At 41.5% G+C, this 26,757-nt stretch overlaps 2 protein-coding genes across 3 annotated transcripts; one reads left to right on the forward strand and one right to left on the reverse strand.

The window, feature by feature from the left end:
* The first annotated feature begins 1,845 nt into the window (after positions 1 to 1,845).
* GATD1 (glutamine amidotransferase class 1 domain containing 1) lies at positions 1,846 to 9,104 on the forward strand. 2 transcript variants are annotated; one of them, XM_081313180.1, is made up of 8 exons: positions 1,846 to 1,965; positions 3,494 to 3,570; positions 4,169 to 4,274; positions 5,508 to 5,615; positions 6,056 to 6,150; positions 6,911 to 7,004; positions 7,695 to 7,806; positions 8,078 to 9,104. In XM_081313180.1, the coding sequence occupies exons 1-8, from the start codon at positions 1,908 to 1,910 to the stop codon at positions 8,085 to 8,087; spliced, it is 660 nt and encodes a 219-aa protein (XP_081169306.1). In that variant the 5' UTR covers positions 1,846 to 1,907; the 3' UTR covers positions 8,088 to 9,104. The 2 variants fall into 2 exon arrangements, with proteins under 2 accessions (XP_081169306.1, XP_081169307.1); XM_081313181.1 differs by having other exon boundaries at positions 8,081 to 9,104.
* Positions 9,105 to 11,023: 1,919 nt separating this feature from the next.
* On the reverse strand, positions 11,024 to 24,498 carry TALDO1 (transaldolase 1). The gene is made up of 8 exons (XM_081313176.1): positions 24,206 to 24,498; positions 20,422 to 20,545; positions 19,612 to 19,719; positions 18,010 to 18,141; positions 15,552 to 15,727; positions 15,206 to 15,403; positions 14,633 to 14,778; positions 11,024 to 11,360 (listed from the first exon to the last, which is right to left on the reverse strand). Exons 1-8 carry the CDS (start codon positions 24,300 to 24,302, stop codon positions 11,328 to 11,330), a joined length of 1,014 nt encoding a protein of 337 aa, XP_081169302.1. The 5' UTR covers positions 24,303 to 24,498; the 3' UTR covers positions 11,024 to 11,327.
* Between the last annotated feature and the right edge of the window lie 2,259 nt (positions 24,499 to 26,757).

Raw genomic sequence — 26,757 nt, forward strand, 5'->3', positions numbered from 1 at the left:
CCTGCAATTAGTGCAGGTTCGCATCCCACCAGGCTCAAGGTTGACTCAGCCTTCCATCCTTCCGAGGTTAGGTGAAATGAGGACCCAGATTGTTGGGGGCAATTAAGCTGACTTTGTAATAATGCCGCTTGGGGTGTGTGTGAAAGCCCTAATCAGCAGGCATATACATAGAATGAAGGCTACTGCTAAGCTTGTAAGCCGCCCTGAGTCTTCGGAGAAGGGCGGGATATAAATGGAATTAAAATAAAAATAAAAAATAAATAAAGGCAGAGATCATCTGAGGCTGATCAATCACAAACACTACCTGAGCAGCTGGATCTGTCCAAGGAGGATGACCTAAGGCCTCCCCGTCCCTGTACCAGACCATTCTAGAAAGGAGACCAGAAGAGGAAATCTAGTAGATTAATTGCCAGTAAATATTCTGATTAGAGACAGTTCATGTCCTTGAAATTGACCAAAAAAGGGCATAACAAAAATATAATGGCAGCAGCAGGAGCTAGATGTCAGTCAACTAAATGACTGCAAATGGATATCAAGCCAGCCAAATTAATGTGATGAGCCAAGCAGACTAGTGTAGAGGCATTTTATCTCCTTCATGACAGAAAAAAAAAATCCTCTATAAAAAAACTTCCATCTTCTCATATCACCCTCTATCAAATCAGAGACCCAATGGCGCCAACTAGTATTCTTCTACTCTATTATTTACTTAAATTACTGCAAAGTAATATAAACAATTAGGGATGGGGATGCCTTTGAACTCATACTAAATATGGCATAGTAGTTTTGGGATTTTATAGAATTTTCCATTAGAGCAAAACATTCATAGTACAGATAGATAATGCGAGCTATTGTTTTACACAAAGAATAAATTGTGACAATCATTAGGATTTACTTATGACTGCTGACGCAAGAAAATATAGATGCCCTTTGCAATCTCTGCCTCTTCAAGCTTCTAATCTGAATAGGGTGAATGTTTTATGACCCCGAGGCTACAATAGCTTCAATCTACAGATTTTAGAGAATCTATTTTATATTCTGCTTTCCTCTCCCAGATTCAGGTGCACCACAACTATCCCTTATATAGCCCAGAGCATTGCAAGAATTCCGTCTATTATAGTACAATAACATACAATTTGAGAGACTGCCCTAGGAAAGTTAAACAGTTGCAGCTACAAGACTCAAATCCCTTTCTTCTGCTATAAAACACCGCTTACTGTTAGGGAGAAAGGAAAGGGTGTGGTGGTTTGCTTTTCCCCCCAAGAAACAAGAGGAGCAGCAGCAAATGCTGAATGGAAAATAGTGGAATTCCCAGCAATGCAGAAAACGTTAATGATTTAATATCAAAAGACCCCTTTTCTATGTTGACTCACCAGTAAAAAACAAACAAACAAACATCATTTTTAAAGCTATCGTTCAAAATAAGCTGCGCTGGGGAAGGCAAACAACAATACAATGATAACAATAGGTGCATTTTATCTTAGAGGATTTCTGGCTACTAGAAAGAGACTAGAAAGGTACAAAGCTGCAGCGTTGGCGTCAGCTTAGAAAAAGGTCGCCAAAGCCCGGCCGCCGGAGAAAGCAGCCGCAGGAAGGCGACCCGCCCCTCTCTTCCCCGGGTCGCCCTCCTAGAGCAGGGGTCTTCAAACTTGGCCCTTTTATGACTTGTGGACTTCAACTCCCAGAATTCCTCAGCCAACATGGCTGGCTGAGGAATTCTGGGGGTTGAAGTCCACAAGACATAAAAGGGCCAAGTTTGAAGACCCCTGTCCTAGAGGGTGGCCGACTCGAGGGCGCTTGCGCAAGGCGAAAGTTGGGCGGGCTGGTGGGCGGAAAGCGCGGCGAGGTTTCTCTTTTCCATCCGCCAGCTTCCCTTTTCCCCGGGAGGCTTCCGCCGGGCTAACGCCAGCATGTCGGAGAGGCTCAGCAAGCCGACGTGCCTCATCGTGGCCAGCGCCGCTGCTGCAGGTGAGGCCGGTGGCTCTGGCCCTCCCCGCCCTCTTCTTTGGCTCTTCCGGGCGAGGTCGGCGGACCTGAGCGCTGAAAAAAAGGGCGAGGCAGGGAGGTCGAGCGAATCGCCCCTGAAAGGCGTACGTTGTCGGGGGCAGCAGCCCCTCTCCCGGTGTGGGGTGTGTGTGTGTGTGTGTGTGTGTGTGTGTGTGTGTGTGTGTGTGGCTTGTCCAACCTTTGATACTCTACTCCAGCGTTTCCCAACCTTAGGAACTTGAAGATGCGTGGACTTCAACTCCCAGAATTCCCCAGCCAGCTATGCTGGCTGGGGAATTCTGGGAGTTGAAGTCCACGCATCTTCAAGTTCCTAAGGTTGGGAAACGCTGCTCTACTCTGCGCATGGCTGGACGCAGGAGATGGAGAAGGCTATTCCCGGCAGCTTGATCAATACGGTAATTGCAGGGGGAGACTGTCTGGCTGGGTCGGAGTGATGGGTCTTTAAGGCAAAAGATAAACTCTGCTTCAAGTGGAATTCAGCTTCTCGATTTACCTGGGCTGTGCCGTATAATGGTTCCTGACCGCAGCACGGAAGTTATTTGCCGCTGTTTTCTCCTGCCCTGGATGACATTTCCAATGTAGTCTTGAGATTTCTTGGTGGTCTCCCATCCACATATAAACTTGGCCTTTGTCTTTTTTTTTTTAATCAGCCAAGGTCAAGTAGGGCTGCATCTAGTTAGGTGTCTATTGCATTTTATGTGCGCATGATCAGCGTTCGATTAGTTGCCATGCTGTAATTTCTGCATAGTATTAACATGTTTTTATGGTCTTATAAACATGTTGTGCTTCAGCTCTCTTAAACCCTAACTAGGCTTTCTGTTTTCTGCCTGAAAGAACCTAGAAATGTCAGGGCTGTTGGTCTGTTCATTGAAGCTTATTAGCGCTCTTGGTTGAATCTTCTATTTTACTTTATTTATGTATAGTATTTATATTATTTGTAAGATATACTTCCCTTCAGGAGCTCACCTAGCAGCCTTCAAAGAGAAAGGTGGTCTTCAGTTTGTCTCCCTATGGTACCCCAATAGCTTCATCTCTTCGCTACATTGCCCTTATATATATACACATATATACTGTCTCTTTTTGTATACGTTCCTTCTTTTGTTACAAAACCTTTTAGTTTTTAATGACTCTCTTCTTAAGGAATTTAGGGTTGTTCTCTGAAGTTGGTTAGCCTTAGCAAGTTTTGCCTATCCTGTTTTCCTATGTTCAAGACCAACATGAAAATGATCAAGTCTTTTGTTGTTTTTTTACTTTGAGGAATGTGAAGGCTATCAAGTATGCATGTTTAGTAAGAATAATCAGTGAATGCTAAGGCTCCCATATTTGTGTTGTAAAAAAAAGCCAGGTGGCTTTTCCAGTATGTCTCTGCTGCTGTCTAGGTGACATCCAGATTTTATTCCCCTAGATATGACAGCCAATGTTCCCCCCCACCACACCATATATGAGAAGCTCCCACTACACATATAATATGCTTATATCTGTCCACCAGGTGTATCAGCTGATTCTTTCTTCCACTCTTTTACATTGGCCAGCTCTGCTTTTAATCTACAAGTTGCTACCCCAGGGGTAAGTAAATAAGTGTTCCATGTTAGTTTTATTAAGTAGGTGATGAAATAGATTCTTCCTCAGGCAAGATGATTAAAAAAGAGGAAGCAAGTAGCTGTTACAGGAAATGATGGCCTTCAGACATGGTCTTAAAATGGAATGTAATCAGAAATTGCAGTGTGCCAAACTAGGCACCGAGAGATAACATTGACCTGCTTTTAGTGAAGTAGAAGAAAATAATTTTTATCCACCAGTTCTTTAGTAGATTTATTTTTCTCTTTCGTTTTCATATGCAATTTCCTAATGGGGTCTCGGAATGCAGGAATGGGTAAATGCAATGTTTTATTAAAAAGCAACTAAATCCAGCTAAGCTCTTTTAAGAGTAGTGCACAAGTTGTAAATGTACAATATTTTTTGGGGGGGGTTGTTTGTGTATATTGGCCAGTATTTCCATTTTGGATCATATGAAAAGTGATGTCTTCATTTAGTACCAATAACACTGTTTTTACTTCATGGAGATAGGCTATTGCTTTTTTTTCAAATATTTTTTCCTTTCACTTAATGTTTATTCCAAAGACTTATTATAAGTAGATGCATTAATTGGGCTTTGCTGTTGTAGGGGAAGCCAATTGACTTTGTTGGGGTTAATGAAGCAAATATGCGTTGGATCCAGGATTTTCGTATGAAATCCTACGCAAATCCGGCCAAGTTGGAATCAACAGATGGTGAGATATTTTTTGACTTGTGACTGGGCGTATCTCTCTTCATTACCTACACAGTAAATGGTCTTTTCAGTATCTGGATACAATTCCGCCAGATATAACATGTTAAAATAAAGATAATTTAAATCGATAATCAAATTGCCTATTATTGTTCCATTTGCATTTTTAGGAGGAAAATATAAAGCTTGCTCTCAAAGCTTTGATTGTTTTTATAGTTCAGAGCCAATAAAAGCCATGGTTTCATATTTCCCCTTGGCATATTTTAGGAGTTTGTTTTCACCTTTAACCAAACTCACTTAATGGTTTCTTTAAATTATTATAATTGAGAGCAATTTAGAGTCAAACTACTTTCAGATTCTGTTTTGTTTTCAGAACAGGTAGTACAGATTTGAGACATTAGGCAGTAGTGATGATGGGATGGGTATAATGATTACATTTTTAAAGGATGGCTAATATATGAGCAGGGACGCGGTGGCTCAGTGGGTTAGGACGCTGAGCTTGTCAATCAGAAGGTCGGCAGTTTGGCGGGTCGAATCCCGAGTGCCGCGTAGCAGAGTGAGCGCCTGTTACTCGTCCCAACTTCTGCCAACCTAGCAGTTCGAAAGCACGTAAAAATGCAAGTAGAAAAATAGGGACCGCTACGGTGGGAAGGTAACAGCGTTCCGTGCGCCTTTGGCGTCTAGTCATGCCGGCCACATGACCACGGAGATGTCCTCGGACAAGTGCTGGCTCTTCGGCTTTGAAACGGAGATGAGCACCGGCCCCTAGAGTCGGAAACGACTAGCACGCATGTGCAGGGGAACCTTTACCTTTTTATGAGCAGTGTTCCCTTTGCTTGTTTCCTCCTTGCCTTTCTCACAGATAACTAGCTGTATGTATCCTGAAGGGCACTGAGCTTTTAGGGGCAAATGGGGAAGCAAATCAGTTTGTTCTGATAGCAGAAAAGTTGGGCAGATTGAATATACCTTTGGGATACATTGATCTTGTCCTGGGCTTGAACATTGTTTGGGAATACCGAGTGGGTTGCAGACAAGCTATTACTAGACAAGCTAGTTAAATTTAATTTAAACATTAATTTATAATTTTTATGTAATGGGACCTTCATATATTGCTATTGAAAGTTAGTAGCAAATAAGACGGGAGGAAATGCTTTAGGAGAGCACTGTCTTTTGAGTCATCTCTGCCCTCTCTAGTTTTGAATAATACAACTCAGCTTTGCCTGTGCTTCCTACCTAGGTGCAAGATACCATGCTTTGTTGATTCCTGACTGTCCTGGTGCCTTGACGGATCTAACAAATAGTGGCTACTTAGCTAGAATATTGCAGCATTTCAGTTCGGAGAACAGTAGGTAAACTTCCTTGGTGTTTTATGTGCTATTGTGTACATCGAGACACCATAGATAAGGAAGCATGTTGCAAAAAAGTGATTAATGTATAAGATACACATACCATATTACCTTTAGTATTTCTTCTACTTTAACTCTAGTTAGTCCTTAAAAGATTTTGGACAATATACAATCTGCTGAATAATTGTCAGGAATGCATGAAAAGAATAGATTTGAATATGCATTGCTTATTCTGTTCTCATCAATATTGTACCTTCCCCTTGTTACCTTTTTGATCCCTTTCCCTGTTGCATTTTTTTTAAAAAAAACGTTTAGTAGGAAATAATAAACATTGCATTTATATAGCATGTGATACACTGTTTTTGAAAGAACGATCCATTTCAAAATAGCATTTTCATAAAACCCTGAAGAATTTATATAAAGGTTTATTTTTTAATAGAGCCTATTTGTGCTATTGGAAATGGAGTTGCTGCCTTATGTTGTGCCACGAATGAAGACAAGTCTTGGGTATTTCAAGAATACAGCTTAACAGGGGTAGGTGTTCTATGCATTTTTCACAATAGATGGCTCTCTTGAAAACTATGTGACGTAGAAACCTAAGTGATGTAAAGTTAAGTCTCTTTGAATAAAACTATTTCCTGTAATTTCACAGATTTACCTATGTAGTATCTGTGTTTGTATTGTCTTATTTTTCTTGTTTTCAATGTCCTGGTCTAGCCTACAACCCTGGAATTTACTAATGGTCTCCCATCTGGTCTGATCCTGCTACATTTTTGGAGATAGATCAAGATTGCTGGGTGCTGCTAAATATCCAGGCAATATGATGTAGCTTATTATTTTTGTTTTTCATAGATGGCTGAATTTCTCATATTATAGTCATAGATCTTACTCAAGATTTATGTTTTTGCTGAAGCACATCCCATTTACTTGCATTCAATTTTATCACCACGAAAGAGTATACTTCCTTTAAAAAACTTTGAAATCTAGCTTTATATCCAAGAGATTCTCAAGTACGTTAGTAAAGTAATCCCAAGATAATCACATGCAGAGTATAAACACAGTTATAGCTACAATGAAACTGAATTGGTAATTGTTAGTGGAATGGTTTGCAACAGTAATGCATTTAATTCTGTATTTCATATAAAGTGATCCTGACTTTATTCTCTTGATTAGGAACCGCTTTGTTGAATTATGTGAAGTTCTATTTAGTTCTTTAACCAAAACGTGAATCTTCCTGCATAGGTTTCAGTATAATACAATGTAAAAATATTAGTTATCATTTTGTTTCTTCCAGCCTTCTGTCTATGAACTTGTAAGACTTCCTAGTTTTGCTAGTTTACCAATTATTGTTGAAGATTTTTCAAAAGATGCTGGAGCTACTTTTAGTGGTATGTCATTTTAATATTTTCTGCTGACATAGATTTTTATTAATACTTGTTAAAATCAATATATATGTAGAATCACTAAACAATTTTGTAAACACATTAAAGTAGAAAGTATTGTGTAGTAATTACAGTATTTATAGGAATTTAAAGTATGGCTGACTGGGATTTCTTTTTACATACCTTGTGATTTTAAGAATGCAGTACAAGACAATTGTTTTTTCAAGGCTATAGAAACTACTTGACTTGGTTGCCCACCTGATTAATAGCATCAAATTTGCAGCACTGTGGTCATAGCAATGAATAGTTACACCACTCTCTCTCTCTCCCCCCCCCCATTAAAAAGCTTTAAGAGATGCATTTTTCCTAAATTAGGAAACTAAACTTCAAACAGTGGTGCTGCTGATTAATAGCAAAGTGTGCAAGGTAGCAGTCTCAGAATAATAGCACTTAGCAATAGCACTTATGTACTGCTTCATGGTGCTTTACAACCCCCTCTAAGCGGTTTACTGAGTTGGCATATTGCCCCCAACAATCTGGCTCTTCATTTTACTGATCTCGGAAGGATGGAAGGTTGTGTCAATTTTGAGCCGGTGAGGATCAAACTGCCAAAAAGGAACATTTTCCTTAGGTTTTTGAAAAATGATACATCGTTACAAGTGTAAATTAAGATGTGAATATATATTTCCACTGCAGCCAGCAAGGTAGATGCAGTTCATGTCGTGCTTGACAGACACCTTGTCACTGGACAAAATGAAAATTCTACTGTGGCAGCTGTGCAGAATCTTATTTTTCTCTGCAATGGCAGGTAAGAAAACGCAGGTGGGATTAGTAGTAAAATTCAGAATTTTTGCTTTTGCAAATGCATCCCTGCATTACTGTTATCAGTTTGGTAATTTCTGCCAGCATTCTTCACCCCTACCTCAAAATGGAGTCAATTTGAGGTTGTTGCTACAAATTTGTCAATTTGAGATTGTTGTTAGAATAAGAGGTAGGAGTATTCTCAAGCACTTTATTCCTTAAATGTATCATATGGAAATCTTTCTATGCTGATTAACTCAATATAACGTTTCTTTCAGCAGAAAATGACGGAAATATCTCTGTGACTGAGCAGAATAAATGAACATGGAAGAATTATTTGACTTGTGAAAATTGCTAACCTTTCATTTATCAACCAATAGAGAAGAACACAGCTGATTTTTTAAAGGTGGCATTTTGTAGCTCAAGGACAAGCAAATAATATTCTTAAATTTATATAGTAAGGCCTGACTGTTATCAGATGTGACAGTATTCATAGACATTCATTGTTTGTATGAGTCTAAGAATAATATATTTTCTCCTACCTCCCACTTTCATAAACTAAGGATAAATTGATTTGAAAGATTTCAGTTACAATTCCCTTTGTTTCTGAACTTCCATCAACTGTAATCTGTTTAAATCATTTCTTCTTAGCTAAGTTTCCCATTGTGCTTGATCTGGGCTAAGTAAGTAATCTGATAATCAAGGATGAATCTATTAGCTCTATGTTATCATTTCAGATTGTGAATTAAGTTTCAAACTATGGGACTATAGTGACTTTTTTCATATATATGAATACATGTTGTAAAGGTTACAGCGAGAGATACTAGTAACAAGTGAACTTCAAGAAAAGGAACAATTAACTGTAAAAATAATTTTAAAATGGGAAAGGTTAATTTTATTTAATAGAGATGTTTAGTGTTTTCCATGTGTTCATTTGTTGTAGCATGTCAATAGTGGTTCATTTATTTTGCTTACTATAGAAAGCTTTTGATTGATTAAACTTTTATTTCAGCTTTGTGTCGTGTAACTTCATGATAGTGATTGGCCATATTTGTGAATATAACTTCTCAATTTTATTCTTGAATTAAGTCATTGACAATGTGAAGGCTTCGCACTAGCTTATTAACTATATTCAAGTTGTAGGTTGTAGAACTTACTGTATCTGTTAATGGTAGAAATAGTACCCAGCTTGCATAGATTATGTACAGCACAATTTTGACTCAAGACTGAAGAAGTACTTGAGATTTTCCTGCAAACTACAGTTTGAGAATCAAGGGTTAGATTCATATAATAGACTAAATAACACACCAGCCAACCTCTGTAGTCTAGTGTGAATCTATTCCATATGGTTACCTTAAAGATTGTGTAAACTCAGACAGTTTGGGTAATGCAGACAGTCATAGAGTAGTTTTACTGCAGCACAGGAACCAGAGGAAGGATGTATTCCATTATTATTTTTTTGAAAAAAGCAGACTACCTTGTGCAATGCATTTGTGTGCAACACCCAAATTAAAGCAGCTGTTCCAGAATTACAAAACTTAAAAAGTTTCAATAGTACTTGAGCTCTGGGTTTCTTTTAGATTCCACTGCAATACCTGACCAATAAGAAAAGAATATATAGCCGAGGATTGAACTGTGGATTCCTTGGTGCTCAACACTGATGTTAGTCAGATAATGAAACATCTACAAGCAAACAACCACATTCAGAGTACCAAAGATTCCACTGTACAATAGCCAAGGTTTGCATTTTGTAAAAATTGCTCCATTGTTGCCAAGTGGACAGCTTAGGGGGAGGGGGGGAACATGTTAGAGGAGGTTACTGATGTATTACTACCAAGCTGTTATCAGTAGTACTTTAAAACTACTCAGAAGACCTCTTTCTTGCATAAAAGATTATTGTCAGTTAATAAAACGGTATAAAAATATATGGACACAATCTACATTCAGATTATGATGGGAAAATAGAAGTGCTTAATGAAATACATGAATTCTTTCTTGACTTGTGCAGCCCTTAGATATCACCACTATACTTGTTCCTAAGGTGCTTTTTCCCCCCCAAAAGGCAACCGGACTGACTTTGTTTTTCCATGAAGACATTTTGCTTCTTATCTAAGAAGCTCCTTCAATTCTTACTGAATGGTGGGAGATGAAAGGATTTATATTCCTTGCAGTCATCTGATCATCATCTGGTCACCACTATACTTTTAAATCAGAACTATGCCAAACTGAGATCTCCTCCCCAGTATTGCCCTTAGAAGTCTTGTACTATATCTGACAGGGTTCGATCCAAAGAAATAGTGCACTATTAATGGCCATTTGAAAAGAGCTTTGCTACTGTTTGAAAAGGGATGCAGTGGTTCAGTGGGTTAGGACACTGAGCCTGTCAATCAGATGGTCGGCAGTTTGGCGGGTTGAATCCCGAGTGCCGCGTAACAGAGTGAGCGCCTGTTACTTGTCCCAGCTTCTGCCAACCTAGCAGTTCGAAAGCACGTAAAAATGCAAGTAGAAAAATAGGGACCGCTACGGTAGGAAGGTAACAGCGCTCCGTGCCCCTCTGGTGTCTAGTCATGCCGGCCACATGACCACGGAGACGTCCTCGGACAAGCGCTGGCTCTTTGGCTTTGAAACGGATGAGCACCGGCCCCTAGAGTCAGAAACGACTAGCACGCATGCGCGGGGGAACCTTTACCTTACTGTTTGAAAATCACATTTAAAATGGGGGAAGGCACTGAAGATGTTCAATGCAGTTGCAACAATGCCTCAGATTCTGAGAAAAGCAATATCGGTTTAAAGTTTAGGCATGTGGGCAAAGAAGCAGACAGGAGTATGATCTAGGCCAAAATATCACTAAGCACTGAAACCCTAGTTAAGAGATTTGGAGATCACAAATCAGAGACAAACAAAGCTGCTCTATCTTGGGGAGAGGGAGAAGCACAGTGGCAATAACAGCTGGAGAAGGAGACAGCATTATAATTTAGATTTACATCCCATCTTTTATTTGTACAATTCAAGCTTTTCCATATTTCTTCCTCCTATTTTCCCACAATAACCCTGTGAGAGACAATTCATTCTACAAGAACAGGAGGGAAGCTCCTCATAATCCTAAGAATGGAATGTTTATAAAACACGCTTGCTCAAATCTTACAGTGATTTTGTTTCTAGAAATAGCATGTACACATCCTTCAAATGGAGGACTTGCCTCAACAGGAGTCAACCAAGCTCTATAAAATGTCGTACGTTTTATTCTTTTGGAATGCACCCGTACATCAGAATGTTTTATCATTATTAGTAATAGTACCTTGAAGAAAAAAGCTAGGCAGTTGGTCCTTGATGCATCTGCATTATAGTGAAGAATAAAAATATTGGTAATACAGAATTGTAATATTACAATCCTGATATATAAAAGCACAGCAGACCTGAAGAACTTTTCTCTGCAAATTCATATAGAAATCTGTGATTACAGAAAATCTTTTCGTATGCAGCATGTAAATCTTTACATCTATATAGGATCCATAAAATTTGGCATGTCTACTTTCCATTTGCAGTACCGAACATCCGTTCCTAAAAAAGGAGAAAAAATACAAAAATTAATAGGCACATTGGTTGCAGACATTTTAAGAAATCATTGACATTTAATGTAAAAGAAGAGATTGGCAAATAGGATTTCACCTATTTAAGGATGAAGGTACTAAGACCAATGAAGAACATGCAGTAGCACTGAAAATCAGAAAATAACTTGCAAGTTATATACAGTTTAGCATTTATCAATTTTGACTTTATTTACCTGCAGTCTGTTTAAATTCCAAATTAAAAAGTTCTAAATAGTGGAGTTATTAATACAGGGAAAGGGGAAACCAATTTCATTTTGATTATTTTCTTTGAGTCAAGAGGAGCATTTAAGATTTTAAAAAAAATATCATTAAATGTTGAAAATCCATGTGCTGGTTTTGAATGTCACATGTGAACATCTACCAATCCCATGTAAATATAAACATTTTTTTAAAATATCCAATTTATAAACTTTAACAGTGTTAAGATACTTAAATTTAGGAAGTTTAACTTATCAAAGATATTTCAGATTTATAAAAGCAGTATAACCTAGGATCTGCTATGTAAGTATTTATGGTGATTACCGTATATACTTGAGTATAAGCCGAATTTTTCAGCCCACTTTTTGGGCTGAAAAATTCCACTTCGGCTTATACTCCAGTCAACAAAAAAACTTACCGAGGACTTGTGCGCGGCCGAGGCTTTGGTGCTTCCGGGATCGCCCGCACCTCTCCCAAGCCACCGCCGTCCGAGACCTGCCGAAGTTTGGGGAGGTTTGGGGAGGTGCGCGCGCACCTCCCCAAACTCCGCGCCTTGCCTGCCTGCTTCTTTCCGCAGCGGAAAGAAGCAGGCAGGCAGGGCGCGGAGGAACGGAGACTTGCCGACGTTTGGGGAGGTTTGGGCGCCTCCCCAAACCTCGGCAGGTCTCCGTTCCTCCGCGCAGACCTGCCGACGTTTGGGGAGGTTTGGGCGCCTCCCCAAACCTCGGCAGGTCTCCGTTCCTCCTGCCGACCTTTGGGGAGGTTTGGGCGCCTCCCCAAACCTCCCCAAACGTCGGCAGGTCTGCGCGGAGGAACGGAGACCTGCCGAGGTTTGGGGAGGTTTGGGGAGGCGCCCAAACCTCCCCAAACAGGAACGGAGACCTGCCGAGGTTTGGGGAGGTTTGGGGAGGCGCCCAAACCTCCCCAAAGGTCGGCAGGTCTGCGCGGAGGAACGGAGACCTGCCGAGGTTTGGGGAGGCGCCCAAACCTCCCCAAAGGTCGGCAGGAGGAACGGAGACCTGCCGAGGTTTGGGGAGGTTTGGGGAGGCGCCCAAACCTCCCCAAAGGTCGGCAGGAGGAACGGAGACCTGCCGAGGTTTGGGGAGGTTTGGGGAGGCGCCCAAACCTCCCCAAAGGTCGGCAGGAGGAACGGAGACCTGCCGAGGTTTGGGGAGGTTTGGGGAGGCGCCCAAACCTCCCCAAACAGGAACGGAGACCTGGGGAGGTTTGGGGAGGCGCCCAAACCTCCCCAAAGGTCGGCAGGTCTGCGCGGAGGAACGGAGACCTGCCGAGGTTTGGGGAGGTTTGGGGAGGCGCCCAAACCTCCCCAAACAGGAACGGAGACCTGCCGAGGTTTGGGGACGTTTGGGGAGGCGCCCAAACCTCCCCAAAGGTCGGCAGGTCTGCGCGGAGGAACGGAGACCTGCCGAGGTTTGGGGACGTTTGGGGAGGCGCCCAAACCTCCCCAAAGGTCGGCAGGTCTGCGCGGAGGAACGGAGACCTGCCGAGGTTTGGGGAGGTTTGGGGAGGCGCCCAAACCTCCCCAAACAGGAACGGAGACCTGCCGAGGTTTGGGGACGTTTGGGGAGGCGCCCAAACCTCCCCAAAGGTCGGCAGGTCTGCGCGGAGGAACGGAGACCTGCCGAGGTTTGGGGAGGTTTGGGGAGGCGCCCAAACCTCCCCAAACAGGAACGGAGACCTGCCGAGGTTTGGGGACGTTTGGGGAGGCGCCCAAACCTCCCCAAAGGTCGGCAGGTCTGCGCGGAGGAACGGAGACCTGCCGAGGTTTGGGGAGGTTTGGGGAGGCGCCCAAACCTCCCCAAACAGGAACGGAGACCTGCCGAGGTTTGGGGACGTTTGGGGAGGCGCCCAAACCTCCCCAAAGGTCGGCAGGTCTGCGCGGAGGAACGGAGACCTGCCGAGGTTTGGGGACGTTTGGGGAGGCGCCCAAACCTCCCCAAAGGTCGGCAGGTCTGCGCGGAGGAACGGAGACCTGCCGAGGTTTGGGGAGGCGCCCAAACCTCCCCAAACAGGAACGGAGACCTGCCGAGGTTTGGGGACGTTTGGGGAGGCGCCCAAACCTCCCCAAAGGTCGGCAGGTCTGCGCGGAGGAACGGAGACCTGCCGAGGTTTGGGGAGGTTTGGGGAGGCGCCCAAACCTCCCCAAACAGGAACGGAGACCTGCCGAGGTTTGGGGAGGTTTGGGGAGGCGCCCAAACCTCCCCAAACGTCGGCAGGTCTGCGCGGAGGAACGGAGACCTGCCGAGGTTTGGGGAGGTTTGGGGAGGCGCCCAAACCTCCCCAAACAGGAACGGAGACCTGCCGAGGTTTGGGGACGTTTGGGGAGGCGCCCAAACCTCCCCAAAGGTCGGCAGGTCTGCGCGGAGGAACGGAGACCTGCCGAGGTTTGGGGAGGTTTGGGGAGGCGCCCAAACCTCCCCAAACAGGAACGGAGACCTGCCGAGGTTTGGGGAGGTTTGGGGAGGCGCCCAAACCTCCCCAAAGGTCGGCAGGAGGAACGGAGACCTGCCGACGAGCCTTGGCCACACAGGGTATTCCTGTGTATTCAGGCTTGCAAAATGGCGGATCGAGCCTCTGCTGGCGGCAGAGGCTTGCAGAACGGCGGATCGGCTTATACTCGAGTCAATAACTTTTTCCAGTTTTTGGGGGTGAAATTGGGGGTCTCGGCTTATACTCGAGTCGGCTTATACTCAAGTATATACGGTAGTTTTAAAGTGCATTTAATTCTATATGGAAATAAATAAAATCCATAATAATAAATGGATTATGGGATCAACAGCCTAATTACAAAATAATGCACTTATACTTTAAATCTCTTCACCGATAATTTGCTATTCAATTGGTTTTATACTTTATATTTAACATTAGTATCATGTATGAAAACATGCAACACAAAATACAAATAAACTCAGGTTGACATTTACATCTGCAATACTTGTGAAATGTACCATTTGAAGGAGCTTTGGAAATATATTTAGCAAGATAAGAAACCCTTAATTTTACCTTTATCATGACTTCCAGTTTAACTGCATCAGCAGCAAACTTTCTGATCCCATCTGACAGTTTCTCCACAGCCATTTGGTCTTCATTATGAAGCCAACGGAATGTCTTTTCATCCAGATGGATCTTCTCCAAGTCAGATGCCTGAGCTGCATTGAAGATGATAGAAGTAACAAATTATGGAAGTAGGCAATGGTATACTTTATTATTATACTAATTGTACAGTTATCACAGGGAATCCTGAATCTCAACATCTTACAGAAACCATTCAGTTAACTAATATGTGGGTATTGATATTATCCTTTAGGGGCCATAGCAAAAGTCTTACATATTCCTGAATAGTAAATATATATAAAAAATGCTGATGCATCTCTTTGAGACATTGGTTTTTCAAAAAAATGAACTTATCTATTGAGTACCGAAAGGATTAACAGTTACACATATACAGCCCTCTGTAGATAGTTAAGTAAACTTAAATCCTTACGCATTGAGAGGATGTGGTAAAAGATTGTTGTTAAAACTTTTTTATTGAGTGGTGTTTGTCTACCCTGCATGTCAGTAAGACAGAAAACTTACCATCTTTGATGTTCAGCTTTGGTGTTAGCTTGCTGTTATCTTTACTGAGCTCTCCCAGAAGTTTAGGTGAAATGGTGAGAAAGTCACAGCCAGTCAGTGCTTTGATTTCTCCAGTGTTGCGAAAAGAAGCTCCCATTACAATAGTTTTATAGTCAAACTTTTTGTAATAATGATAGATTTTAGTGACACTCTTTACCCCTAAAACAGAACATAAGGTAACTATTTAAAGCAATTACTACTTTATTCAGAGGTAAAGAAGCTCTCAGAATGGTTTATTTACGAATACTAAATATTTCAGGTTGATTCAATTACAAACTTAATCTCTTAGCCACATTTATTCAATTACCTGGGTCCTCTGATGGCTCATAGGTTTTTTTGTCTGTATTTGCAACATGCCAATCCAGAATACGCCCAACAAAAGGAGAAATGAGGGTGACCCCTGCTTCTGCACAAGCAACTGCCTGAGCAAAGGAAAAGAGCAAGGTCATATTGCAGTGAATCCCATGTTGCTCTTCAAGAATCCTGTAAGACAAAACAGACCAGAATTATTTTTCCAATCAGTATCATTTCTGCTCTATATGCAATTTTTATTAAATACTGCATATACAATTTTATTTTGAACCGCGTTGTTTTTTTAAAAGGGTCTTCTCAGTGAGTCAGGACCCTTTGTTTTCTTTGTGGTTAGTGGGGTATGGGCAGTATGTTATGCTAGCTTGCAAAGTGGTCTCCGCGTTATGGATCCTACCTTTCATAGAATAGCATAAGCACAGTTGGAATAAAATAGAATTTCAGTTTTGCTTCTGGCATACAGAGTACAACATGGCAAGATGAACTGGTGTTATACATATCACTAGGAGGGAAGGCTACTTGTGACATGGATGTGACTAATACTCTCCCTAATACAGAGTAAAACATGGCAAGATGAACTGGTATTATACATATCACTAGGAGGGAAGACTACTTGTGACATGGATGTGACTAATACTCTCCCTAATACAGAGTAAAACATGGCAAGATGAACTGGTATTATACATATCACTAGGAGGGAAGGCTACTTGTGACATGGATGTGACTAATACTCTCCCTAATACAGAGTAAAACATGGCAAGATGAACTGGTATTATACATATCACTAGGAGGGAAGGCTACTTGTGACATGGATGTGACTAATACTCCCCCTAATACAGAGTAAAACATGGCAAGATGAACTGGTATTATACATATCACTAGGAGGGAAGGCTACTTGTGACATGGATGTGACTAATACTCTCCCTATTATTAAAAAGTGTTCTGTGAAAGCTTTGACTGATGAAACATGATGGGGGTCAAAATCTATGGTCTCCTAATGAGGATCTCAGCATATGGAAATTGCAACTCAGACTGTAATGTGATCCAGGAAGGAATAAATGAATGTGATCCTGCAGGGCAAATTATTCGGTTAGTCAACATGAATGGATGAGTAGGAATATAAAAGATACATGAAAATTGAGTCAGCAACAAATTAGAATGAGTGCTTTGTCGGTATCTACTTAGAAAAACATCTCCTAGTTTTGAACATACTGTTTAAATGTTCATCTGTTCACCTGTTCAAATGGCAAAAGAAAAAATTTAAATCTGAAATAATGATTTATTTGCTTATTTATAAGACTGAGAGAATCAGTTAAGAGGATGCAAGAGTAATAAGGGAATTCTGAATGTTAGATAAAATACTTTTTGGGTAACATCAACAGTGAATCTTGGGAAAATGGACATGGAAGAAAAGGAAAGAAGGAAATAAGTAAGAGAAAACTATATAAAACAACTGAAAGAAGCCATACAAGATTGGAAAACATGGAGAGAACTGGTCGGTAGAATTGCCGAGAATCAGAGCTGACTGAATAGACAGCATCGTCATATATATACTGAATTAATGTAAATCAGGCAACCCCTCTCAAAACTATTAAGAAAAAAGCCGTTGACACTTGTGATTTCCATGTCTTTATAATGGAAAAGTAAAGAGGTTTGTGGTTTAAAATAATTTTAAAGTCTTAGCTTAAACTGCAAATAAGGGTTTCCCCCCAACTTCCTCAGCTCACCTAATCAAGGTCCAAAACCTTTAACAATAGGTGTACAGACATACAGAACTATACATCTGATGTATAGAACTATATTGAACTGGAAACCTAGCTTGGTACCCTGGTTGTTCAGCACACCCAGGAGGAAACCATAGAAGGTACCTCACTCCCCACCCAGAGAGCAGGAGCCTGATTGTCAGGATAGCTGCTTCTGTACCCACTACCACAACTTATCCCCAGTGCCAAACTGACAGGCCCCACTGGGCCTTGATATGCAGCCAGACTGCAGCTGCCAGTTGGCTTGTCACACCATGTTTTCTTCTTAGGGGGCGGGGGGGGAGGTTTGTGTAGCTTCGGTCCAATATTGGCACTCTGCTGTCCTGTGTCTGGTCATTTCTCTCTCGTTATGTTGGGTGAGGAGTGGACAGCATAAAATGACCTGGGGGGGGCTTTAGGTTTGAGGCTTCTGGTGTAGCATGTTGCAAGAAGTAAATGTATCTTGAAAGAAATAAAAATGGCTGTGTTTAACTGCATGTTTTTCTGCCACGTTGTTAAATAGAAATGAAAACTGGCTATATTGGAGGAAACCTAAAAGATGAATGTGATCAGAATGAGCTGTTTTAAGAAGTGTGTATGGTAAAAATACACCAGATGGGGTCAAGGCAGAAGTTCCTATGCAGAAGGTGACAAACAGGAAATATTAAATAGCCATCAAATAAGTCTTATACTACCGTTACTGGTAATACTTACTTGCCAGCTTGGATGCCTTCCCATGTTGATGACAGCTTGATGAGTATACGATCTTTGCCAATTCCTATTTCTTTATAAAGATCTATGAAGTGTCTGGCTCTCTTAACCATGCCTTCTTTATCAAAAGACAACCTTTAAAATAAAAAGATACATTTTTGTTTTTGTTTCATTATAATTGGTGTACACTATACTCAAAAGGGCAAATAGGCAAAAGATACGGGATGCAACATTCATGCTTTTCTATACTACTTGCCACACCTCAGCCCTCTACTTAAGAAGTCAATATCATTAGGCGAGAACACCATTGAAATTGGCAGCTTCACAGCATCTATTTTATCATGTGCCATTTCTACTACTTCTGCATTAATTGATTGTTAAAACATTACACCCCATCAAATAAAATAAATTTGAATAACATTAAGGAAACACAAATACCATTAAGAAAATTGATATCTTAAGAACAGGACAACAAGGCCTTTCTAAGCAAGATCTTCAGCGGGAAGCCTTAACAGAAACCACGAATGGTAAGCTAAACAAAAGACTCCAGTCCATAAATGCAAGTAACAGGATGGCCATCTCTCTAATCCATGCAAGAGAGACTAACTGGTTTAACAGAACAAAAGAGGCTTTGGGCTACAGTGGCTGGAGCCACTTGGGTATGTGTTGTGTTGACCGCTTCTGCCATCTGTTTTTGTTTTTCGTTATATTTTTATCTGAATTAAGCGGGCAACTAAATTTCATTTTTGATGTGTGCTGTTGTGCCCATAGTAAAAAATGACAATAAAGATTATCTTATCTTCTTCTTGTTTTTATGCTGTGAGCCTCTTACGAGACATACTTTCACCGATAGCTTAACAGGCTCACATGGAATGTTTATTGTTGTTGTTGTTAGTTGCGAAGTCGTGTCCGACCCATCGCGACCCCATGGATAACGTTCCTCCAGGCCTTCCTGTCCTCTACCATCTTCTGGAGTCCATTTAAGCTCACGCCTACTGCTTCAGTGACTCCATCCAGCCACCTCATTCTCTGTCGTCCCCTTCTTCTATTGCCCTCAATCTTTCCCAGCATTAGGCTCTTCTCCAGTGAGTCCTTCCTTCTCATTAGGTGGCCAAAGTATTTCAGTTTTAAACATGGAACGTTATGACAGCCAATTTGGTGTTGGGAGTTACGAAGTTAGACTAGAAGTAGGGAGACCCATATTCAAGTCCATCTTCAAGCTCAGGTGTTCTTGATCAGATAGTCAGCTCAGCCTAGCTCACAGGTTTTTTCTTACGGGAAAAATAAGACGGGATGTGTGACGCTTTGATTTCCTGAAGTACAGTCTGGATAACAGTCAATCAATCCAACAAATATAATATAGGAGCCGTAGTGGTGCAGTGGTTAGAATGCAGTATTGCAGGCTAACTCACTGTGCACTGCCAGGAGTTCAATTCTGACTGGCTCAAAGTTCACTCAGCCTTCCATCCTTCTCAGGTCGGAAAAATGAGAACCAGGCCATATGCTGACTCTGTAAGTCACTTAGAGAGGGCTGTTAAATCACTATGAAGCGGTATATAAGTGTAATTGCTATTGCTATATTTGATGAATTCAGAAAATACTCACCTTGCATCTACTTCTGTGGACACACGGCCAGGTATCCTCTTCAGTATTTCTGCCCCAAACAGTACAAAAAGCTTATCACAAGCATTTGTAACTTGTTCATTTTCTGACCTGGAATTGCATAATAATCAAAGTAGAAGTTTATGTACTGAGGAAAAAAAATGTGCTAATGTGACATCTAAAAAAATAAATGAGTCAAATTGGAACGGTTAATATGCATTCTTTGCACGATCTTCTGAACTTTAGAGTCAGTTTAATGCAGTGGTTAAGATTCCAGACTAGAAAACGGGAGACCATAAGTTCTAGTCCTGCCTTAAAGCACAAAGCCAGCTGCGGGACACTGAGCCAGTCACCCTCTCAGCCCTAGGAAGGCGGCAATGGAAAACCACTTATGAAATCTTACCTAGAAAACCATAGGGATTTGTCCAACCGGTTGCCATTAGTCATCACTGACTCAAAGGTGTGCACGTGTACATATACATACGTCCTGAGGTTTATCACCATTAATTAACTCTCTTAACTGGGACAAACTTGACTGATGCTCTATTTAAACCTCTGACTCATTCTCTACTGGTGCATTTGAGCCAATTATTCCTTTCCTCCTCCTTCCATGAGAAAAAACTGGGAGTGGCTGGTAGTCTGCAGAAGGGCTTTGACTTCCTCTATTCTACCATTATTTAATTTCTTGATCCCGGTTTAAGTCTGACAGTTATCTTACATGAAGATGAAAGGCAACAGAGAGTGAAGACACATACTGATAATACCCATTATGTGTCACAGCTGCAAAATTAGAACATTGGCAAGCTTACTCACCCACCAAGTTTCTTTCCATACGCAATAGCATCTTCTACCAGTTGCTGATAGGCTGGCATCTGAGCTGCAGCTAGTATCAGGGATGGGTTGGTAGTAGCATCTAGAGGCTTGTACTCTTCAATAGCTGAAGAAAAGCAGAAAACAAGAATAAAAAAGTTGGGGGATGGATGTTAGCCTCTCAGCTTGATAATAATTTTTTAAGGGTATGCAATAAGATGGAGCAATGTAATTAATGTAGTTATTCTGGTGCCAGAAATTATGTTCTCACATAATGTGATTGAGAATTAATAATTAACAAAAGACAGATACTGTACAATTCTTAGTAAAATTAGCAGCTAGGATATATAATTCAGAGAGTCACTCAAAGTCATATAGAAAGTTGATATTAGGAAGGCTGTTCTCCATAACATCTTCCTTGCTATGTCCTGTATTGATTAACATAATGATTTTTACCACTCCACTGTGCAAACAAATTTCAATACACTGTACAGATACAATCCACTAAATTAAATCAGTCTAAAAAGGGCAACGTAACAACCGAAAATAATAATAATCTGGAAAAACATGGTATATCCTTGGCACCAAAGTGAAAAGGCAAATTCTAGTTAGTGTCAGTAGCAAGAGTCATGGAATAGAATTTAATTAAGATCAAAAGGATACTCAGTTATGCAAACTGTTCTTTGTCAACTTCTTCATTTATGTAGATTTAGGAAGTATTATTTGCTTCATTCCCTCTTTCAATGTAGATCATCTTTTATTAGTAAGTCACTGGGACCAGAATTTGTTACTAAGTGATGTGGTCATAAAGAACTATGTGACATGACCGCATCGCTTAATGATGGCAATTCTGACAGTCCCTGTTGCCGTCGTTAAACAAGGACCTCCTTGCAACTTCCTGCTAGCTTCCCACAAGCAAAATCAGTGGGGCAGCTGGCAGAAAGTTGGCAGTTTGCAAGCAGGCCAGCAGGCATGTAAGTGGCTGCTACTGGGTGGGGGAGAGCACATCTGTGTGAAGGAGGGGCTAGTGCAGTGTAACACAAGCACAGTGAGGCTTGGGTTGGTTGCTGCTGGATGTGGGAAAATTATCTAAGCAACCTGCAGTTTCTCTGCTAGCTTTCCCATTGACTTCGCTTATGTGAAGCTGGCAGGAAAAGTCACAAATGGCAATCATGTGACCATGGGATGCTGGGATCACCAGAACTTCTAGGACCAGTTGTAAGTTCCATTCATTCAGCCATTGTAATTTTGAAATTTCCCTTATGTGTATTTAATAAACTGAAGACAAGTGTTACATGTGTATCTCCCACACTCCAGCCCATTTTTACCTTTGAATGAAAAGCACTGTGCAGTAAACAGCCAACAGTTGCTGGTTTTGCCACATCAAGATCTAGATGTGGGTTTCAATTTTACACACACACACACACACACACACACACACACACACACACACACACAGATGACAGGCAGTCCTTGAGTTACGACCATAATTGAGCCCAAAATTTATGTTGCTAAGTGAAACATTTGTTAAGTGAGTTTTGCTCCATTTTATGAATTTTCTTGCCACAGTTGTTAAGTGAATCACTGCAGTTGCTAAGTTAGTAACATCGTTGCTAAGTGAACCTGGCCTCCCCATTGACTTTGCTGGTCAGAAGGTCACAAAAGCTGATCTCATGACCTTGGGACACTTCTACGGTCATAAGTATGAGTCAGTTGACAAATGGTTGTCAGTGTGAAAAACGGTCATAAGTCATTTTTTTCAGTGACGTAACTTCATTAAACGAACTGTTGTAAGTCGAGGACTACCTGTATTGCCATCTCCACATTCGAAGGATGACTCAAATAATTTGCAGGAAAATCTACCAAAAGTAGAATTCCTGTCTATGTAGGACAATGAACATGCACTGTAACATAGAAACAACTATTCTTGAACTGGCACATCTAAGTACATTCAATTTTTTAAAAATTCCAAATTGCTACATATACAGGCTAAAAAATTGTGCTTTTCAGGTTGAAACTCCCTGTAGGTGTTTTTGAACATACATATGCTGGTAATCATCTCCAATTACTTAAGGACATACCATACCAAAGTTCTTTGCAAAGTTACATAAGTGACATCACAGAAATACAATATAGCCCTATATTCTTAAATATATTGTGCAATATTTCTATAGAAAATTTACAAAGTATTTTTAAAACAAATATTTAACACATACATAGGGTTATTTCCTGCTCTGCAAGTTTTGTTCGCAAGTTAAAAAGGTTTTTTTCTTGTCAAAATCTGCTAACTCATAGCCCATCAGCAAGATGCCATCATCACCAGTTAAGCAACAGGAAGGAGAAATATCTTTCCTAAGACCATTTACAAAATAGTTAATATTTTGTGTTAGGTTAGATTCTTTGAGCAACTTTTACTCTGAGAAATTACTATCCATGAATATTATACATTGACCATCTAAACAACAGATCAAGGTATATTAAATTTTGCAAGCAGTACTATTTTCTGCAATTATATAGCCTACAGTAGTGGTAGAATACATAAGGGTTTTGTAAATAGATTACTATACAAGAAGATTTTAAATAGAAAAGCATTTTTTCAGATATTATGATTCTCTTAAAAGTCCAACCATTAAGTCCAAAAAGAATTAAGCTAGGATTTAAAGAGATCAATAGGCATGTCCTCTAGAAAAACATAAATATCAATTACTTGCAAAACTATGCAGACTAACTGGTAAGAGAGTTAAACTGAGAGAGTTTAAAAGATTATCCGAAATTTTTTTTAAAAGTATACAATGTTTTAATAATTGTCAAAACACTCGCTGGGAGCTGGGCAGCAGATACATTTAATAAATTATCACTTATCCATGCTGTGAGTTACTTCTGCTTTTGCATAAATAACATTTTAGAAATGGCTTATATCACTCCAGAACAGCAGAGGTGGGACGTTTTTAATGTCTGCTCCTTGCTGTAAGGAATACTAAACACTGTGTGAAAAATGCTACAGGTTAATGAAATGTATACTTTTTTAAAGCCTTGCGTTCAGAATGAGTCAAGTTCCTTAACAATCCCTAAACCCAAATTGTGGGTAATGGTGACAAAACACAGCAATAGCACTAAGACTTGACATACACATATTGTATTTCCCCACCGCTAGGCACAGAAGTTAGAGCGATTAATCCATATTGTTTTTCTTGGCAACAAAACAGAAGTGGAATGCCAAGTCCTTCTTCTGAGATTCCCTCTCCCCACCCCACCCCCATCATCCTAGGTTATTCTACAACCATGAGATTTCCTGGTGGTCTCCTATTCTAGTATTAACTAGGTCTGACTTTTCAAGCTCCCTCATAAAAAGTCCCCCCCCCCATTAAATTGCCCGTGAAAACAAAATCAGGATTCAATAAAACAGCACCTTTTTAAGGTCAACTAGAGAAAGTTTATGAACATCCCAACACTGCAAGGTTTCTAAACGTTTTGCTTCTACCGAGGGGCTAGACTTATTAGGCCTGCTTATGCGAAAATAAAGCACTGCACCGGGCTACGACAAACACGACTTCCTCGTCGGGTTCCCTCCAACTAGCTTTCCTTTCCCGCGGAGGTAAGAAAACGGGGGAGTTCAAACCGTACCCGGAAGAAACCATGGGAAAGAGCATTAAACCCAGCTGGATCGGACGTGATAGGGAACCCCAAAAGGTCACAGGAGAGCTACACCCCCCCCCGTTCTACCACTCTCTCCCGGATCCTGTCTGGAAGGGGCTAAAAAGGGATCACCGGAACGATTCCCTCTCACCGTGGAAATCTCCCGTATCGGCCACCACGGTGGTGTGTTGCTTGAGCTGCTCTAGCGCCGACTCCATCTTCTGCTTTTTCACGGGGGAAACTGACATGGTCGCGCGCGGTTGCGAAGAAATAAGGAGGCACGGCGGCGGCGGCGGAGCCTCGGGCGGAAAATCAGGGGATCGGCACGCCGCTTCCGGCTTTGCGCCGCACGAAACTGTGACAGGCGGCCTCGGGCTTTTCCGCCTCGGCTTCGGCGGAAGGCGGGGTGGGGAGGCCGGCGCCTACGTCATCCCAGGACTCGTTCCCGGGCTCTCGAGCCCTCTCTGTCCTTTCCGAAGAGCGCCGGAGAGCGCTAAGGCTGCTCTTGGGCAGTGGGCGCAGGCGATTGGTGTAGCCCAGGGGTCTTCAAACTTGGCCGCTTTAAGACTTGTGGACTTCAACTCCCAGAATTCCTCAGCCAGCCCTGCTGGCTGAGGAATTCTAGGAGTTGAAGTCCACAAGTCTTAAAGCGGCCAAGTTTGAAGATCCCTGGTGTAGCCTTTGGTTTTCCCGGCTCGGCAGCCAATCAGGATTGCTCTGGGTGGCAGGACGAGCAGGCGGTGCCGTACAGCCTTGCCTTAAATGAGCTAGAGCTGTCCATTGGAAGGGTGGGAGAGGAAGGGCGTTCGTGTATCTTGTTCTTGCTTATGTTTGAGAAGATCTGACTGCTGGCCCAGTGATGGATTGAATTGTATTGCATTGCAAATCAGGGCTGTTTCCAGAGGAGGAGAGGACCTGGAGCTTATGGAGCAAAGGAACTGGATGAGGCTGTCGGCAGGCCTAGAGGAAGAGAGAGAGAGGCTTTTGGAGGAGTTGGTGGAGGCGGCAGCGTGCTCCAGGGGCGAAAAGAAGCAAGGCCTCTCTAAGGAAAAGGTGGAAGAGTCAGGATCAGAGAAAGGAAAGAAGGCGAGGTTGTCAGAATACAAGCGAATTTGAGGGCTAATCCACATGGAGCCCCATTTCCATCTGTCCTGTGTGCCTACTCCCTAGAGACTAAAATGGACAATGTGAAATTTGAGCGGGCCACGAACAAGAAGTATATATCGGAGGTGGTGACCCTTTGAGAGCTGTATGCAATGAAATTTCATTTTGATGTATGCCGATTGGTGTACATTCAAAGTGACAATAAAGTTATCATCATATCATGGTTAGAAATCAGGCTGATTTGTTCCCCCCCTCCCCCGCCTGCAATCTTGTCTTGGTCTCCTACATTTTAGCTAATATGCTGCTGCTTTTTTTTGAGTCCCTGGTGGCTTAAAGCGTAGGTAGGAATTTATTAAGTAAAATATCCCCTGATTTGAAAGAAAGCTTCTGAGAGCCAGTTTGGGCTAGTGGCTGAGGCGCCAGGCTAGAAACCAGAAGACGGTGAGTTTTAGTCCAGCCTCGGGCATGAAAGCCGGCTGGGTGATTTTGGGCCAGTCACTCACTCTCAGCCTACGATGTCAGGTTTGGGAGATTGTCATCAATACCTGCCGCAACTAATGTATCAATATTAGGTTATGCCAGAGAAAACAGATCATGCATTTGGAGGAAACCCTAGGGAGTTTCTGTTAAAAGTACTTGAGTAAGGCTTGCAAGAGACAGTCCCACATGATTTAATTTGTTTCATAACATGTGGATTATACAAATTGTTTTGTTGCAGGATCCAGTCTGAGTCGGTCATCAGATGAAGGTATGCTGGAGCCCATCCTCAAGAAACCTCCCTCTCTCTGGAATATGTGCACTGGGCTGTTCTAAACGGTGTACCGGGCAGTTATATGGTGTTGGTTGTGTGTAACTTTTAGTTGTTAATTAGGGTGTTAATGGCTGGCTGTTAAGTTGTTGATTATTGTTCCCTTGTGCTGCCAAGCCCTCTGCTCCTAAACACCTGATAAGCTGGTGGTAAATCACTCCTGTTGACTCTGACTATTTTTGTCCCTGCTCGGTAACAATCGTAGTAGCTGCAAAATTGAATGTAGTGTGAGGCTACCAATGAGTCCGGCAATCCTTGTTAATGGCTCATTCATGTTCTTGCAATAGCTTCCTCCCTATCCTACATAGTTACAGGGGAAATCCATGAAGGGAATCTGGTAAATTACATTAAGAACTTTCTCCCACCTCCAAGTTATCTTTGTAGTACACCAATCCACTAGATTGCAAGAACACGAGTGAGCAGATAGATGAGGAAACCCAAACTCATTGGTAGCTTCACACTGCAACGAACAAGGACAAAAATAGTTTTAATTTTTTGTCTAGACTACTTGAAAGGGCTGACATATATGAAGCAATATCGTTGCCTTTGGTTTAATAATGGATAGTGTTTTAGCATTAGTTGTTTGAGTTGTTTTAAGAATGTTAGACTTTTAATATTCTACATGAAATATTTAATAATTACCCAGTAGTTTAGCAATCTAATTTGAAAAAGCATTTTAATTAACTCTTGGAATTTTATTTCCATTTTTGTTTAGTCTTTGTTAACTAGCCCCCTTTTTTCCTTGCATGTTCTAATTTTTATTGCATAATTGTACAAAATTCTGGTCAGTG

Source organism: Vipera berus (assembly GCF_964194415.1).
Source record: "Vipera berus genome assembly, chromosome: 1".
NCBI classification, from domain to species: Eukaryota; Metazoa; Chordata; class Lepidosauria; order Squamata; family Viperidae; genus Vipera; species Vipera berus.